Below are 18,379 nucleotides of genomic sequence, written 5' to 3' on the forward strand. Positions count from 1 at the left end.
GCAAGCCACTGGGCAAAGTCTAAAGAAACTATAATTATCCGCCCCCCACCACCTCTTCTCCCCCCCCCCCCCCCCCAAATCCATTGCGTGGCCCGCAGGTGTGCGCGGCAGACCTGCCTCACACCCTAGGTGTGCCGCCGCAGGTGAGCGCCGCGCGGTTCCTCTCGGCCAATGGGCGAGCGGGAGGCTGCGGGGCGGGGCGGGGCGGGGCGGAGCCGCCAGGCCACCCGCGCTGGGGCCGAGCCCGGGGCGCGCCACTAGGCACTGCGCGTCCTTGGCAGCGCTCCAGGCTGGAGGAGGAGGGGGCGGCCCCGGCTGCGCGAGCCGCCCGAAGGCTCGCTCTCCCAGCCCCGCCCCGGGGCCTCGGGCGCTCGGCTCCGGAGAAGAGTGGGTGGAGGCCGTCCTGGGCGGGTCGCGGGCGCGGCGGCGTTAGGTGAGAGCCGGAGCCGCAGAGACCGGGCGCCGAGTTCTGCGTGGCCCTCAGCATCCCGGCGAGGAAGGGACGAGGAAGCATTGGCCACGGAGCCGCGGCAGCACAGGGGCGCGGGTGCGAGGCCGCCCCGGAGTCCCCCCTCCCGGGTCGCGCCGCCCGTGGGCATGCAGGCGACGCCCCCCCGGGTCGGGCTGCCCGTAAGGAGCCCACCGAGCGTCCACTCGCGTCCAGACCAGGGCGGGAGAGAGCGCGGAGCCGCGGGCGACCCCGGCACCGGGAGCAGCAAGGGCAGCTACGACTTCAGGCGAGTGGCGATCCGGCGGAAATCCAACCCCTCCTACCTGTTGCCTGGGACCCCCAGACCCTGGACTAGGCCCTCGTCACAGCTGGGATGGGCCGAGACGGCCCCCTTCAGGATCCGGTCACCCGCCGCGCCCCCAGGTGAGTGCCTCGGGAGGGGAGGGGTGAGCGGGCGGCTGGCGCAGGTGAGGGACGCGCCCAGTGCCCTGCAGGTGCTCCGGCTCTGCCGGCTGCAAAGGGAGCCAGCCCGGGACTTTTCCCCAGAGGTTTCCTGGCCACCTGCCCTCTTTTTGACCCTTCCCCCAAAGGACCTTGCTTGGGCAGGAACCCGCCTAGGGCCGAACTTGCCCTGGAGGTCAGTTATCAGCATTCCGGAAGTAAAGGTATCCCTCTTAAAATAAAAGTTTGGTTATAATTCCCATTTTCTAAATACTGAAGTTTTTAAGTTTCTTCGCTCAGTTCTTGCTTCTGGCGAGTCCTCGTGAAGGACGAGTGAACCGGAGAGGCTGGTGTCCATCCTGGTCCGGCAGCCTGGCTGCTGAGTGACCAGAGGCCGGCTCTCCTGAGCGCTCCTGTTTTCCCTTTTGAAAAAAACCCTCGACTCCCACCCTGAGTGTGAAAAGCTGCAAGTTTCTTATATGGAAATATGTTCCTAACATCAAGAAATTTAGTTCTTATTGCTGTTTTGGTAATGCGGTATTTTGAATTGTGAATTCTCATAGGATCTGAGTATTGGAAGAAATTCTCAGAATGATCTATTCAAGCCCAATCTCTTTAGCCCTTGAAAGGCTTCCTTTCTCCCAAGGAGAATTTGAAACTGTGTAGAATATATTAGAGATATTTTTCTTGATTTGCAAAAACTTTTACTTACAATCGCCTAGCCCCTTTCTTGTGCTTCTGTTATGCCACAAGCGGAGATGTCTTGCATGTAGACTGGTTGAGTCAAACCCTTATTTAAGCAGCAGGAATAGAAATATTTTAATTCGTTTTCACTCATTTTATTGGTTTAGCAAAGCTGTTATGATGTTTTGAATGTGATGAGCATTGGAGGTTTTGAATTTTTCTGTCTAGTCCTGTCCTAAAGTTGTGGTAGTCATAGGGCAGAAAAATATGATGATGACTTACAATTCGATGAATTTAGAGCCGCAATAGATATGAGCAGAAATAGCGATGTGAGAAAAAAATGTAAACAAGTGACTGAATGACAGTGCTTGAAGACACTGGTGAAATAATCCCTGAAATCTCTTCTGGATTTAGGTGATTCATTTTAAAAGGAATATAAGAATGTCTTCTTCCTTTTGAAGTGAAAATGTATTGCTTTGTGTTGAAATTATTCATGAGTTAATTTTTTGTTTGAGCTACCCAATGTCTTCATCATCAGCTGTTTTCAACTTGAGGGTAATGAAACCCAAGTTTTACACATCATTTTACTTAAAATCACCTGCTTAGTTTCAAGCTTTGAGCAGGTTAGCAAAAGATAAAAGAGCCCTCCTCAAATAAATAGTGAATAAAGTTGTGGCAGTGTACAAATCATTTCTATAAGGCGGCTGTGCTTATAAAAGAAAGAGTCCTTTCCCCCCCCCCCCCTTTTCTAGTCTACTTTTTATCCAGAGAAAATCCAGAGTGCCTTTTTTTTTAATGAAATGGAGAATCTAGCAATAACTTTTCTTAGTCGTTTACATGATCTCAGTATTGTTTATAAGAACTCCTAGTTTTTGCTATTATTTTCAGGGTTAAAAGGTAATTCCTATATCTTCCTGGGTACAGTTGTTTTCTCTTTACCACAGTATAATTTGTAGTATCTGTTGGAGAATGATCTGATGTGCTTTTCTGATTGGTTTTGTTTTCTTTTTACGTGAGAGAAGGGAATATAGACAGGCTCCTTCATGTGCCCCAACAGGGATCCACCGGGCAACCCCATCTGGGACAGACGCTCAAATCAACCAGAGTTATCCTCAGCACCTGGTCTGCCAGTTGCCAGAGAGGAAGAGAGAGAGATGGGGAGAGGGAGGGAAAGAGAAGGAGATGGTCATGCTTTTCATGTGTGCCCTGACTGGGGATGGAACCCAGGACATCTCATGCCGGGCTGACACTCTATCCACTGAGCAATCTGGCCAGGGCCTGATCGGGTGTTTTGACAGGTAGTCTTAAACTTTGAATGGCCACACCTCATTCAACTTGGTTGGGTAAGAACATTTTAGAAAGCGCTTCCTTCTTTAAATCAAATCTGCCACTCTGTTAAGTCTCATCCATCTATCTATTACCGTATTTTTCCATGTATAAGACACACCTTTTTTCAAAAAGTTTGAGATCTAAAAACTGGTGTGTCTTATACAGTGGTTGTAGATTTTTTTTACTTGCATTTCCCGCTTTTTTGTGCTTGTTTTGCGCTCATTGTTGAAGACAGTGATTTGTCATCAGACACAGATGAGGACAAGCTAATGGATGGGAGTTTTGACAGTGATGAGGAGTTGTATGAATTTTTTTTTTCCAGAGACAGAAAGAGAGTCAGAGAGAGGGTTAGACAGGGACAGAAAGACAGGAACAGAGACATGAGAAGCATCAATCATTAGTTTTTCGTTGTGTGTTGCGACACCTTAGTTGTTCAGTGATTGCTTTCTCATATGTGCCTTGACCACTGGCTTTCAGCAGACTTGAGTAACCTCTTGCTCAAGCCAGTGACCTTGGGTCCAAGCTGGTGAGCTTTGCTCAAACCAGATAAGCCCGCGCTCAAGCTGTGACCTCGGGGTCTCGAACCTGGGTCTTCTTCATCCCAGTCCGACGCTCTATCCACTGCACCACCGCCTGGTCAGGCGAGTTGTATGAATTTTATGATAAACAAAACTTGAGTTTAATAACTTTATGTAATTTTTTTTTGTTTCAAATTTCAGGCCTCAAAGTTAAGGTGACTTATACATGGGAGCATTTTATACATGGGGAAATATGGTATAATATCTCATCATCAGAAAGTAAACAAGGTTTAAATTCCTAAGAATATATCTATTCCTAAATAATACCTACAAAAGTATTTACACAGGACAATCAGAACGTTTGACCCATTGCAAACTCATAATCAGATTGTTACTTTCCCTCTTGAAGAAGGAACGAAAACTGAGAGGTTCAGAACTTAGCACAGAATTCAGTTGAACGGTCTTGGGTTATAGTCTATGATTGTGAAACCCACTATTTTTAGAGTTTACTGATTTTTGGTAAAAAAAAAAAAAAGGAAAGTCTACCAATTGCATCTTCTCTGGGGAGCTAAATGTGAACCTTCTCATCTAAGGGAGAGAGGTGAGGTAATTAAGACAAGGTCTGGGGTGGTGTAGCACCCAAATTGTAGTCTCACTTTCATTTGTGGTTGTGTGAATTGTACCAAAACACTTAACTATTAGTTTGCTCATCTGGCCAAGGGAGATAACAGTACCTTATAAGACTGTTGGGAAAATTAAGTACAATTATATAGGTAAATGGCAGAAAACAAACATGCAAGAGGGTATCCTAACAAGGAATCATTTCCATCTTTGTGTCCCAAAGAGTCTAGTATCACCACTGGCACGCAGAAAACGCTCTATAAATGTTCACAGTAGCTACTATTTATTTGAGTGCATTTTGTATACTAAGAACTCTTTTATGTGATACACACATGAATACATATGTGTATGAATTTATTTCAAAATAATCTTAATAGGTAGGTATCATAGAGTGGTACTTGGTTATCCAGGATTCAAATTCAAGTGTGTCTGTCATCAGAGGCAATGCTTTTTTTTAAAATTTATTTATTAAATTTAATGCAGTGACATTGATAAATCAGGGTACATATATTGAGAGAAAACATCTCCAGATTATTTTGACATTTGATTGTGCTGTATACCCCTCCCCCAAAGTCAAATTGTCTTCTGTTACCTTCTATCTGGTTTTCTTTGAGCAGAGGCAATGCTTTTACCACACATAACATAAAGCACATAATCCCAGCCTGACCTGTGGTGGTGCAGTGGATAGAGTATTGGCCTAGAACGCTGAGGTTCCTGGTTCGAAATCCCAGGCTCCATTTCCCTTCCAAGACCCTCAGCTTCCGGGAGCGACTGGTATTGCCCCCAGGGCAGTGTGGGCTTACCAGTTAGTTTGCCACTGGGGTTTATGTTATAGTTCTTTTTCTTTTTTTTCTCTTATCCTTGGGAACCTCTTTATCTTCTTGTGATCCCAGCAGTACACTTAAAAATATATCTTTTGTTATTTGTTGAGCATCTGGGTGCTTTGTGATGAAGGACTCTTCACATTATTATGACCTGCAAGGTTTCCATAAGTAGAGTTTCTTTTCACAGTTCTTACCATGGTTGGTATACTCAGGTTTTCAACACATACCCCGATATCTTGAGCACTTTTAGAGGGCTAATTTCACTTTTATTGGGAGGGGGTTGGGATGGAGATTTGGATAAGAACAATGAGAATAATTACTATTTATTGAATGCTGGCTCTAAATCAGAACTATATGTATTTTACTTCCAATTCTTATTCTTTTGACAGCCCAGCAAGATGGGTGGTATTATTAGCATTTAGAGAAGAAAAATACCCCAAGTTTTAGAAAGTTTTACCTGTAATTTGTACAACTAGCCTAAGTTTCAGAGGCAGGGTTTGAACTAGGCCTCGCTGGCTTCAGTTCTCACAAGCTTGTAACACTAGTTTTTAGTATGTTCCAGGCCTTTGAAAAGCAAAGTACAATGCAGTAACATTGTGTCATATATGTTTATATATATGCTAGTGCTAATACTATTTTTAACATGAATGAATGTATATTATTTAAAACTGTGATCTAAAAAAGTAATGTATCTAAATATGTATAATAACATGATGATGTACATCCATAATGCTCATATTTGTTAGAAGCTGCTTAAAGACAGACTTTGAAATTAGAAAGTCCTTTAGAGGAACAAGAAACAGGAAAAGTTTTTTTTTTACTTGGCTTTCCTTCCAAGAGCAGTTTAAAAGAATAGCCAGTTGTCTTTTAATGAATAGCCATTCATTAGGGGTTTGACCAACGCCACTACCTCTGGACTTCCAGGGTCTTTGGATTCAATCCTGGTGTAACTGGGGTTGTACTGAAATTCTTTTTTTACAGCATTTGCTGGAAAGTTGACTGAAAAAGGACTCAAATGCGAAGCATTTATTTTTATTGATGTGAGTATAGTGAGATTCACTAGGTTTGGACAGGAGCTCATGAATCTGTATTTTTAAAAGGTATATCAGATAATCCTGATGAGTTGCTTGGTTTCCAGGTGCCATTCTACTGGCTGCATCAGAATTACTTGGGGTGCTAATTAAAACTTCTTAGCCGCACCCTGATATAAATCAGAATCTCCAGGTGTAGGGTTAGAGAAGCTCGATTTTTAACAGGTGCCCCAGATGATTCTGAATGCAGCCTGGGTTTTGAACCACTGTGCATTCCCAACCAAGGTAAACTCCACCTTTGGTCCTGAAGACAGGCACCCAGGACTTGCAAGGGCAAGGAATGATAGATCATCCCTCAGTTGGCATATCACCTGGGCCCTCTGTACTTCTTGGCAGATTTATTGCCCATTTCTCATTTATTTATTTTTTTAAAGATTTTTCTTTATTCACTTTTTTAGAGAGGAGCGGGTGGGGGAGGAGCAGGAAGCATCAACTCCCATATGTACCTTGACCAGGCAAGCCCAGGGTTTCCTACCAGCCACCTCAGCCTTCCAGGTCGGTGCTTTATCCACTGCGCCACCACAGGTCAGGCTCTCCTTTATTCCTAATTGCATTTTTTAAACATCTTTTCTACTTCGCTTGTTGTTTCTTAACCCCACCCTGTCCCCCTTGAAGTAGACTTTAATTTATACAGATATACTGTTTATATCCAACAGGAGTGTCTGATGTGAACTCGGTTGACCTCTTTTTGCTTCTTCCTCCCCTTCTCTTCCCTTTCAATGAGTTAAATTTGACTATTCTCTGGAACTACCGCCCAGCAGCTTTCTTCCTTAAACAGCTGTATGAACTTCACTGGCTGTTTCCACTTCTTTATCCTCCTCCCCACTTATTTCTAGGCTGCCTTCTGTTTCCAGCACTGGATCAGTACTCTGTTACCTAATAGTCTGTTTCCAGCCTTTATTCCTTTTTTAAAACAATTTCCTTTTTAAGTGAGAGGAGGGGAGATAGAGAGACAGACTCCCACCTGTGCTTGAACCTGGGTCCACCCAGCAACCTTCCTCTGGGGCTGATGCTCGAATCAACCGAGCTATTCTCAGCGCCTGGGTCCCAGGCTTGAACTATTTGAGCCACTGGCTGAGAGAGAGGAAGAGAGAAGGAAGGGGGAGAGGGAGGGGAGGAGAATCAGATGGTCACTTCTCATGTGTGTCCTGACCAGGGATTGAACCCGGGACATCTGCATCCTGGCTGATGCTCTGTCCACTGAGCCAACTGGCCAGGGCCTATTTTTTATTTTTATTTATTGATTTTAGTGAGAGAGAAAGGAGGGAAGAGAAAGAGAGAAAAGAGAGAGAGAGAGGAATCAATCTGATCCTATATGTGCCTTGACCATGGATGGAACGGCAAACTTTGTGCTTTGGGACAGTGCTCTATCTAACCAAGCTATCCAGCCAGGGCTTCAGCCCTGTTCTTAATTTCTTAGTGTCATTTGCTTCTTTTTTAAGTTTTTTTTTGGGGGGGTAGGGGGTCTGGATTACCCAATATCGCCTGATTTTCCTGCTTCTCTGGATCTCTTAAGTTTCTTCCTCTGGCTAGCCCATTTTTCTTCTTCCTTCCCTCCAATCTCTAGATTTCCTGTCGCCCCCTCTGTTCTTGAGCGGTCTCCTTCTGGCTTCTCTAGGTCATCTATACTGCTCTGCTAGGGCTTGCTTCAGAAATGGAAAATGTTATAAGGGCGCCAAGTTGCAACTTCTTTCTCCTCCTGACACTCCTTGGAGGTATTCCCAACCTTGCTTTTGTTAGGCTTCCAAGTTTATTTTAAATCTGCTCCTCTGTTATCTACTTGCCATCCAGACAGCCCCCAGTTCTTATTGGTTCACCTTCATTGATCATGTTTCAGTCCCACTTCTCTCCCTAGCAGTGCTGCTGGCCCCTGTACGTACATAAACCCCACACCCAATAATTTTTCTTAAATCTGGGAATTGATCATACCCTTCCCATGGCCAGAAGCCTTCTACGGCTTCCCAGCTGCCTGTTATTGATGTCTGTAATGAGATACTCTATATATTTTTATTTATTTACTTTTTTGTATTTTTCTGAAGTTGGAAACGGGGAGACAGTCAGACAGACTCCCGCATTTGCCCGACTGGGATCCACCGGGCATGCCCACCAGGGGGTGATGCTCTGCCCATCTGGGGCGCCGCTCTGTTGCAACCAGAGCCATTCTAGCACCTGAGGCAGAGGCCACAGAGCCATCCTCAGCACCCGAGCCAACTTTGCTCCAACAGAGCCTTGGCTGCCGGAGGGGAAGAGAGAGACAGAGAGGAAGGAGAGGGGGAGGGGTGGAGAAGCAGATGGGCACTTCTCCTGTGTGCCCTGGCCAGGAATCGAACCTGGGACTCCTGCACGCCAGGCCGACGCTCTACCACGGAGCCAATCAGCCAGGGCCAAGATACTCTATATTTAAGAATGATCACTTGGTGACTATTGGTTAAACCTTTACCAGTAACCCCTCAGTAGGGAGATGGACCTTTGAGTTCATACAAATGTTTAATCTTCTTCTTGTTGTTTTTTACAGAGACAGAGAGAGATTCAGAGAGAGAGGGATAGATAGGGGCAGACAGATAGGAACGGAGAGAGATGAGAAGCATCAATGATCAGTTTTTCATTGTGACACCTTAGTTGTTCATTGATTGCTTTCTCATACGTGCCTTGACCGCGGGCCTTCAGCAGACCAAGTAACCCCTTGCTCAAGCCAGCAACCTTGGGTCCAAGCTGATGAGCTTTGCTCAAGCCAGATGAGCCCACGCTCAAGCTGGAGACCTCAGGGTCTCAAACCTGGGTCTTCGACATCCCAGGCCCATGCTCTATCCACTGTGCCACCACCTGGTCAGGCACAAATGTTTAATCTTATTTGAACTATTAAAGCTGCTCTAGTTATGCATTGACCGCACTTTAGGAAGTTTGTATGTGTTTTTAGGAATACATTGGGGAACGCTTGCAGAGCATTGTAGAATTACAATAGTCTTGGGAGTGCGGTTGACAGAGAGGACATAAGCATCAGCAAGTATTCTGTCAGCCCACAGACAGTTTTGTGTTATTGCCTCACTTATGCAGGGACAGACTGAAGACAAACCCAGTTCTTGGGCCGCTTTCACACTCACACCCATTCACTAGAATGACACTGTCAGCTTCACCACCTGCAGCCGCTGCTCCTGGGACTGCTCCAAGCTAAATATCCAGCCTGCCGCAAGGCTAGGGTGTCCCCTGGGAGGCAAAACTTTGTGTGAGCGTGGAAAAGTGCAATGCCTTTAGGATAAGGTTATTTGTATTTTTATTATTAAAATTTTTTTTCAATTTTATTTTATTTTACTTTATTTTTTTCAGAGACAGAGAGAGTCAGAGAGAGGGATAGATAGGGACAGACAGACAGGAATGGAGAGAGATGAGAAGCATCAATCATTAGTTTTTCCTTGCGACACCTTAGTTGTTCATTGATTGTGTGTTCTGTTTCTTAATGTATTTCATCAAATCTAAAATGTACACTTTTTCACACTTTAACATCTCTGAAATTGTGATGCTTTTTTTTCAATTGATGGTGAGACATTGATTTGTAGATTAGCCTAAATTTTAAAATATAATTGCACAATATTTACTACCTCTGAATAATACAGATTATGAAACATATTTCTGAATTATATAAATGAAAACATTTACTAAGCTTCCCTACCCCCCTTCTAAACTCAAGACATAACTATATGTGGCTATCTCTCCCTTCCATATCTCTGGTTACTGCTTCAGCCCTCTTTTTATGGTTATAATTGCAAGAGTCATGATAATAATAGCTGTCATTTATTGAGCACTGTGTCCTAAGTTCTTTATGTGCATAAGCTCAGTTATTACAAATAGGACCCATTATTCCCATTGTACAGAATAGGAGCCAAAAACCTAGACAGAATTATGTAATTTGTCCAAGTTCAAAAGGCTGGAAGAGCCAGGATTTAAACCAATGCTCCTAACCCCTGTACTTTCTATCTACCATAACTTTTTAAAAAAACTTATTATGGGTTTATTTGAGCCAAACTGTCAACTATTGCCGGGAAGCAAAGTCTCAACTTGTTGAGAAAAGGCTGCCACTGTAACTTTTTAATTTTTTTTTTAATTTTTAAAAAATTTTTAAATTAATTTTTAGAGAGGAGAGAGAGAGAGAGAGAGAGAGAGAGAGAGAGAGAGAGAGAGAAGGGGGGAGGAGCAGGAAGCATCAACTCCCATATGTGCCTTGACCAGGCAAGCCCAGGGTTTTGAACCAGCGACCTCAGCATTCCAGGTCGACGCTTTATCCACTGCGCCACCACAGGTCAGGCCACTTTTTAATTTTTATTGCCAGTTTTTCACATCTCTGAATATAAAGAGACTAATTATTGATCTTTAGTAATGGAGAAATACTTTCCTCCTGAGATATTTTTATCCTGAGTATTAAATAGAGCTTGACCTGTGGTGGTGCAGTGGATAAAGCATTGACCTGGAATGCTGAGGTCGCTGGTTTGAAACCCCAGGCTTGCCTGGTCAAGGCACATATGGGAGTTGATGCTTCCTGCTCCTCCCCCTTCTCTCTCTCTCTCCTTTCTAAAATGAGTAAATTTTATATATATATGATATGAGTATTAAATAGAAAAGCAACTCTAATCTGTAGCTAGTGTGGAAGGAAAGGAAAACCATTTTCCAAAAGAAAGAGAAGCGTATTCTTAGGAAAGGTTCTGGAAGTGGAAACAGGAATAGCTTCCTAGTCTTTGCTGTGCAGCCACTTTTCTTGGGAATACGAAATTCAAGCCCTATGCCGCTTCTAGGAACTTGGCTACATTATATCATAGCTCATTAGCTGGGTGATGGTTGCTTACTAAACTCTGAAGTTATGTGAATAGTATTAATTTTCAAAAATCCTGTTAATTTTAGGTGTTCAAAACTATATTTCTTTTTTTTACCCCATTTAAAAAAAAAAAAGAACTTGGCCCTGGCCGGTTGGCTCAGTGGTAGAGCGTCAGCCTGGCATGCAGGAGTCCCGGGTTTGATTCCCAGCCAGGGCACACAGGAGAAGCACCCATCTGCTTCTGCACCCCTCCCCCTCTCCTTCCTCTCTATCTCTCTCTTCTCCTCCCGCAGCCAAGGCTCCTTTGGAGCAAAGTTGACTTGGGCACTGAGGATGGCTCCATGGCCTCTGCCTCAGGCGCTAGAATGGCTCTGGTTGCAGCAGATCAACATCCCAGATGGGCAGAGCATCGCCCCCTGATGGGCGTGCCGGGTGGATCCCTGTCGGGCGCATGCAGGAGTCTGTCTGACTGCCTCCCCATTTCCAACTTCAGAAAAATACAAAAAAAAAAAGAGCTCTAATGCATGACCAAATTAAAAAATGTGTCTAGATATACACACATACATGTATCTGTGTATAATCTATATGTAATACTAAATATTAATACTAGGCTCCTGCTTATATAGTTAGCAAACCACTTAAATTTTGTCTCTCTCTCTTTTTTTTTTTTTAAGTAAGAAGAGGGGAGATAAGACTCCCTCATGTGCCCTGACCATGATCTACCCAGCAACCCCCATCTGGAGCCAGTGCTTGAATCAACCAAGCTATCCTCAGCGCCCAGGGCCAGCGCTCTAACCAATTGAGCCACTGGCTGTGAGAAGGGAAGGGAGAGAGAAGGGGGAGAGGGAGGGGAAGAGAAGCAGATGGTTGTTTCTCCTAAGTGCCCTGACTGGGAATTGAACCTGGGATGTTTGCACACCAAGTTGGCGCTCTATCCACTGAGCCAACTGGCAAGGACATTTTAATTTTTCTAAGAGAATTAGTCATAGCTTTTTTTTTTTTTCCTCTTAATAGTTTAGTGAATAGAAAATTGGGTTTGAGTAGCCATACTCAGAGATGCTGTCCACTGTTCAAGAACGAGGGAACTGACTGGGGTGCTAATTAGAGCCCCTCTGTAGTCCTTTTATAGAGAGTGGTAAACTCGGGCCACTGGTTATGAAAACAGTGAAAAGAAAGGAAGAGGAGGATTGAGGAGGAAGCACGGAGCAAACTGCCAATGGTGGCAGTCTTTGTTCTGGAGTCAGTGTGGTGCCCAGTTTAAGCTCATTTTCATTGAGAACTAATGCCCATTTCTAAGTTACAGAACTGAATGACCAACTTGTATGTTTTTGTTAACCTGCGAGATTTGCTTTAACCACATTGTAGGTGTTGGGAAGGTAGAAAAAAAGGAATAAAAAATTGAAAGAAATATACATAACTCTAACTTTCAGTGGGCAGCTGTCATCATAGAATGTCAGGACAGCTTTCTGATTGGCTGGCAGGTATGGGCTAGGTAGTGCTTCCATTACTTATGGTCTGATGGTGACTCATCTTCTTTCAGAATATTCATTCCCATAGAGCTTTTGTTAATTGTCTATACAGTATTTACTTGAGATTCCTGGGTCCACTACAATTTATACTTTTTCACTTCAAAAAGGATTTTAATTTTTATTCTCAAAGCCAGTTCCTTGCAATTAGTTCCTATAAATATTATAGTGCCTCATTCAGAAAAAGGCTTTCTTATGGACTTTTAACAGTTTATATTTGCTTATTTTCTTTTGTCCAAAATTAGATTAAATATAGATTAAAAACAATATCCCTGTATTAATTTTTTCTAATATTTTCCTCTTTGCTCAAGTGTTAAGTGACACCATTTTATGTTGGAGACCTGAAAGTCTTGACTCATATATGAAATTTCAGTCACTTCAAACCTTACTTTCAGTGTTTGAAAAGTATTGAGTTTATCCGCTTCGTGTTTTTACTTAAATGCGCCTTTGCGCTGATGTGTTTTCCGGGTCACTTTATTTAAAATGGGAAGCCCTACTCCTATGCTCCTTACCTTGTTTTATTTTTCACTTACAACACTTACCACTATGTAACTCTTTGCTGTTTTGTCCTATTTTCTGTCCTCCATTCCCACCCCCACCCCCACCCCAGTACACTCGCTAAACCCCAGGAGAGCAAGGGGCTTTGTCTGCTGCTCTCTCTTTCAAAGGCAGGATACAGTCAGGATTCCCAGTGTGGAGACTGCCAGGCTCAGGCCTGAGAACTCCGTCTCGGCCACAGGGAAGAAGGTGATGGGGGTGGGTGGTGAATGTGAGCATTGCACTGACCTCCAAAATGTTTTGTCAGGACTGGGCCTTTTGTACCAGTGGCCACAGCAACTGGGACACCGGAGGCCGCTGTCTTGACAGGAATAGGTGGAGGCAGAGCGTGGGATCAAACTTAGGAATAGAGAAAGGAGTTGGCATGAGGCCTTCAGTTCACCAAGTTGAGAGCTGTGTATATGGAGAAGCTTTCTTCATTGCCTCTTGCAGTAACTTGTAGAAACCACTTTAACATGCAGATGCACATTTATGTTAGCAGCATGAGAGCAGGGCTCAATCCTGTCTTGTTCCCACTATTTCTCAAACACCTAGAAGAGTTCCTGGCTCATGTTAGGTGTTTGTGAAATTCTGATTGAGTGAATGAAATCCTATGTTGAGTGTTACATTTTCAAAGTGTGTATTTTATGAGAGTCCAATACCTAATTTAAATAAACTTAACTAAACCAGCAGTTCTCCACCTGGGCAATTTTGACTCTCGAGGAATATGTGGCAATGTCCAGAGCTGCTGGTACCTAGGGAGGAGAAGTCCGGGTGCTGCTGAACACCCTACAATGCACTGGACAGCCCCCAACAAAGAATGACCCAACCCAAAATGTCAGTAGTGCCAACTTGAGAAGTCCTGCACTAACCATTTATCTTGTTGCCGGTCATCTCAACCATCATACTTAGTGTCAATAGCTGAAGAAAATCCTTTGTTTACCAACCACTTTCATTTGTAGAAAACTTTAATATCTTTTATCCCACTTTCTTTTGACCTCACAAAGACATAAGAGGTGGGTCAAGGAAAATCACAGAAGAAGAAAGAAGCCTGGTTTTGATTTAATGTCCAGAATGTTATTTCTATAAGTTATACTATATCCCTCATCTGATATATGAAGTGATAATTGCAAAACATCTGGGTTGAAATTTCTAGGAAATTATATACTAACTTGCTGTCTACAGTGCTAAATACTAAACTTTTTTTTTCCTGGACAAAGATATAATTGCAAATGTTCATTACTGAAATGTGGGGTGGCATCGTAATTTGTTCCTGTTCATCATGTCAAATTGTTAGACAATTTCTGTAATATCTAAAAGCTACACACTCTTTTAGCCACTTCCCACCAGAGCCACTCTTGTTCCTCTCCTGATCTGTGGCTTATTATCTGCTGTGAGCAATGGAGTAATTAAAAGCAAGATTAAAGAATTTGCTGAGTGAAGGCTAACATGAATAAAGTACAGAGTTTTCAGCATTGTAAGAGCAGATACTTTTTTTCTTTTTCAACTTGGACAGATGTCCTAATGGTTACTGTTGTTACCCCAAACCTGACCAAGATGAGTGCAAGTGGTATTAGATGTTAATATGTTTCCAAGCCATTTCTACAATGCAAATGAGAATTTTATGTTTTCCAAGATGAGAAGAAATGTCTCAAGAAGCATTATCGCATATTCCTACTTGCATCACTAGAGAGCCACAACATTGTGAAAAAATCATTTTCATGATGGAAAAGAGCGTGTATGTGATATGTGGGATCATACAGTGAAATGATGTGCAATAGTAGGATTGTGTCACTTTTGCTGAAAATAAAAAGACACTAGTCACTTACAAAACATCTGAAAGGAGAACAAAGAATTCATACATGTTGCTATAGGTAAGGTGACCAACTTTTTTACAATGAAAAGGAGGACAAAATAAATGGAAGAAAACAATATCATAAATAAAAGAAACATTTTATTCATTGCAACAATAATATACTATAATATGATAAATGCATAATAAAAACATTTATAATATTTTATATTGTAATTACATGCCTATTAATTTTTAATAATTATAAGAAAAAGTACTCACTTAGATATTATTAATTAGATATTAGATAATTATTTAGATATTAGATAATATCTAAATGAGGAGTTTTCCATTGAATGAATATTTTTTATCAATGTATCATCTTGTAACAATATACTGGAAATATCTAAACAAGAAATATCTTTCATACTGAATTTTATGGCAAGTGCTGCAGCTAGAGTATCAATCTCAATTTCTCACTTGTCCAAAAATCATTAGTAATTGAAAAACTCATCTAACTGCTGCATTAGTTCCAGGGCAGCACAATGTAAATTGAACAAGAATAAATCAATTTTTACATGGAATATGTTCATTTTTGAAATGGCTGAATATTTCCACCCATCTTTTATCAATTTCAACGTGTTCATTTTCCCATTGAATTAATTTTTCAGAACTTAAATAGACATTCAGTCTTCTAATTTCTTCAGGGTGACAATTGTCTATTTTGAAGTCTGGCATTTCTTTAGATAAAAACTCAAGACAAGATTCAATATCTGTTCAATGTACTTGCGATGAAGTAAAAAAACACCATTGAAAACTGTTATTTTCGTGATGTTTGTTTCAGACCACTCTTTGATATATTGAAAACATGTCTGGTAAAAATTCTGCACTTCTTTGATAAACTTTTTTATTATGCTGGATTTGATTCCTCTAAGTCTGACAATTTTTTTTTGTAATTAAAGGAAGAAATTTTTCTTTAAAACAAAATTTATATTGAAGAATAAAGTCATTCAAAATAAGACTAACTTCCGTAGCTGAGATGTATTCACCTTCAATCTTTTGAATCGTTTTGTGAAAAATAGATGCTTGATTATGTACAAAATACATTAATATCTCAGATATTTTATTACTGAAAAATGATTCCAGGATTTTAGGACATATGTCTAAACTTAAAAAATATGAACGGAGAGACTCAAATAATTGTAGAACACGCTCTATAGCGCAGGTGTTAGAGCAAGCCTTCTAACTTTTGAATATGCTATAAGTTTTTTGTAGTCAACATTTGCTTCTTCACAAAATTGTTTTAAAGTAGTAACACGAACAGTAAAACGACTAAAATGCAAATAAATTGTAGTTATTACTACTTCTACATCAATTGGCATGGCACATGATGCTGTGTTGATTGCATTTGACAAAATATGTGCATTACAACCTAGTCCTAGTATTTTCTTTTGGAATAACGCTTGTAATTTTAAATACACAATATTCACCCCTTTGCGTCTTTGCTCACCAAAATTTGTATTTGTATTATCAGCCTTAGTGTAACAACTTTGGATTTCAAATTGTTTTCATTTATTACTCTGTATAGATCAGGGGTCGGGAACCTATGGCTTGTGAGCCAGATGTGGCTCTTTTGATGGCTGCATCTGGCTCACAGACAAATCTTTAATAAAAATAATAACAACATTAAAAATAGAAAACATTCTCATGTACTACAATCCATTAATTTCCTACCGCTCATATTCATGGTTGCGGGTGGCTGGAGCCAATCACAGCTCCCCTCCGGGACAACACCAAAGTTTTATTGGATAATGCATAAGGTACACGGGTCGTTGTATGGCTGTCACGGAATTACATTTTAAAATATGTGGCATTCATGGCTCTCTCAGCCAAAACGGTTCCTGACCCCTGGTATAGATGGTTTGACAAAATTTCAGAAGTTTTGCCCTCAATGGATTCTAAATTTAAAATTTTTACTTGAATGCCCTTGGTAACATTAAAATATCTTACTATTATTGGATACAATTTAATTTCACTATGATTTGATGCATCAGATAAAATCGTTACAAATGCTGCAGTTTCCAAGTCCTCTGTAAGTATTTTGTCACAGTAATTTTTAAATACCGATTTCAAAATAGCCTCGCATTTTGTCCTGGTACATGAAAATTTTGCATTGTGAAACTTTTTCAATAATTTTTTTTTAAACAACTTACTATAGTTAAATCTATCTTTTTTTTTTTTTTTAAGATTTTTTATTTATTCATTATAGGGAGGAGAGAGAGAGAGAGAGAGAGAGAGAAGGGGGAGGAGCAGGAAGCATCAACTCCCATATGTGCCTTGACCAGGCAAGCCCAGGGTTTTGAACCGGCAACCTCAGTGTTTCCAGGTTGACGCTTTATCCACTGCGCCACCACAGGTCAGGCACTTTTTCAATAATTTAGTTGTACAATCCATACTATGAAAACTTTGATTGTGAATTATGGTATGAAATGCAAATGTTCCCTCCATTGCAGCCAACTGTTTTTAATCTTTAGAATAATTTGAAGTTTTAAAAAAACTTGTTACTTTACAACTGGAAGTTGATGCATCTAATGATTGCTTATGTTTGTTGGTGGTCAAGTGTTTTGTTATCGCTGCTCTGCCCCCAACTGCGATACAAAATTCTCTGCTGCAAATATTGCAGAAAACAATGGTATCTTTCTTTGATATGAGGAATGGAAATTCCTTTTTGATTTATTGTTGAAATGGCATTTTCTCGTTTTTGATTTTTCCATCCTTTAAATAAAATTTAGATTTAAAAATAAAATATAGAACTACATGAACAATGCAAGCACATTAGGAACTGAAAACGTTACATCATAGTAGGCGAATTTTCTGGAAGCTAACTTAACAAAACTAAGTATCAAACAAAACCACTAATTTGGAGTGATATTCGGGTGTATTTATCATTTTCTAATTAAGAAATGTCTGTTTTATGCAACTATTTAATAAAAATGCGTTATTAATAGATATGGTTTGAGGTTAGATATTCACTTTAAAACTCAAATTTCAGGAAAATACCTGTAAATAAATAAAATTATACGTATTTGGGAATTAAAGAATTAATAAAGCGTAAATTGTGCTTACCTGTCTATGATTGAATATTCACTGAGAAAGAAATATTCATGAGTCTACAATGTTGTATGTGCTGTGTCGTGTTTCAGTAAGAAGTACACAAAGCCATTTGTGCACTTGGTATATCGTTTGCTCTCTCAAGGTCTCCAGGGCAGAGAGCATGCATCTCATAGTTGCTTCTCCCTGCACTGTACTGATCCTTGACAGATCGTCATGTCAAATACAAATATGTCACATCACACACAGTATCAGTCAAATATGGACATTTACAGATTAGTCTTCCAATATCAAAAAGGAGGACATATAGGAGGACACTTTTTGAGGGAGAACGGAACTTACAAAAGAAGGACTGTCCTCCCTAAAGGAGGACGATTGGTCACTTTGCCATGGATGGACTGTGGGGAAAACGGCTCTGTTAGGCTCGCTGGCAGGTTTACCTGCTGCAAACTCTTGGCCTGATAGGTGTGTGGGTGCGGAGCAGCACTATGTGTGCCTGGTCTACAAAAGGCTGCAGGTGCTTTTCCTGGGTGGAGATTCTCCCAGATCGCTCTCCCGCCACCATGAGTGTGGTTTTCCTTGCTCCCTTGCCCTTCCTGCAAATAGCAGATTTTCCTTTGTTCCCTTTTGTTTTTTTTTTTTTGTTTTGT

At 41.4% G+C, this 18,379-nt stretch overlaps 1 protein-coding gene across 1 annotated transcript in view; it reads left to right on the plus strand.

The window, feature by feature from the left end:
* The first annotated feature begins 364 nt into the window (after positions 1-364).
* FGD4 (FYVE, RhoGEF and PH domain containing 4) overlaps positions 365-18,379 on the plus strand; it is a 277,447-nt gene continuing 259,432 nt past the window's right edge. Inside the window, exon 1 of the mRNA XM_066368922.1 lies at positions 365-874. Within this exon, the coding sequence (XP_066225019.1) occupies positions 598-874 (277 nt within the window). The 5' untranslated portion in view covers positions 365-597. The remainder of the gene's footprint in view (positions 875-18,379) is intronic.

This window comes from Saccopteryx leptura, chromosome 2, assembly GCF_036850995.1.
Source record: "Saccopteryx leptura isolate mSacLep1 chromosome 2, mSacLep1_pri_phased_curated, whole genome shotgun sequence".
Taxonomy (NCBI): domain Eukaryota; kingdom Metazoa; phylum Chordata; class Mammalia; order Chiroptera; family Emballonuridae; genus Saccopteryx; species Saccopteryx leptura.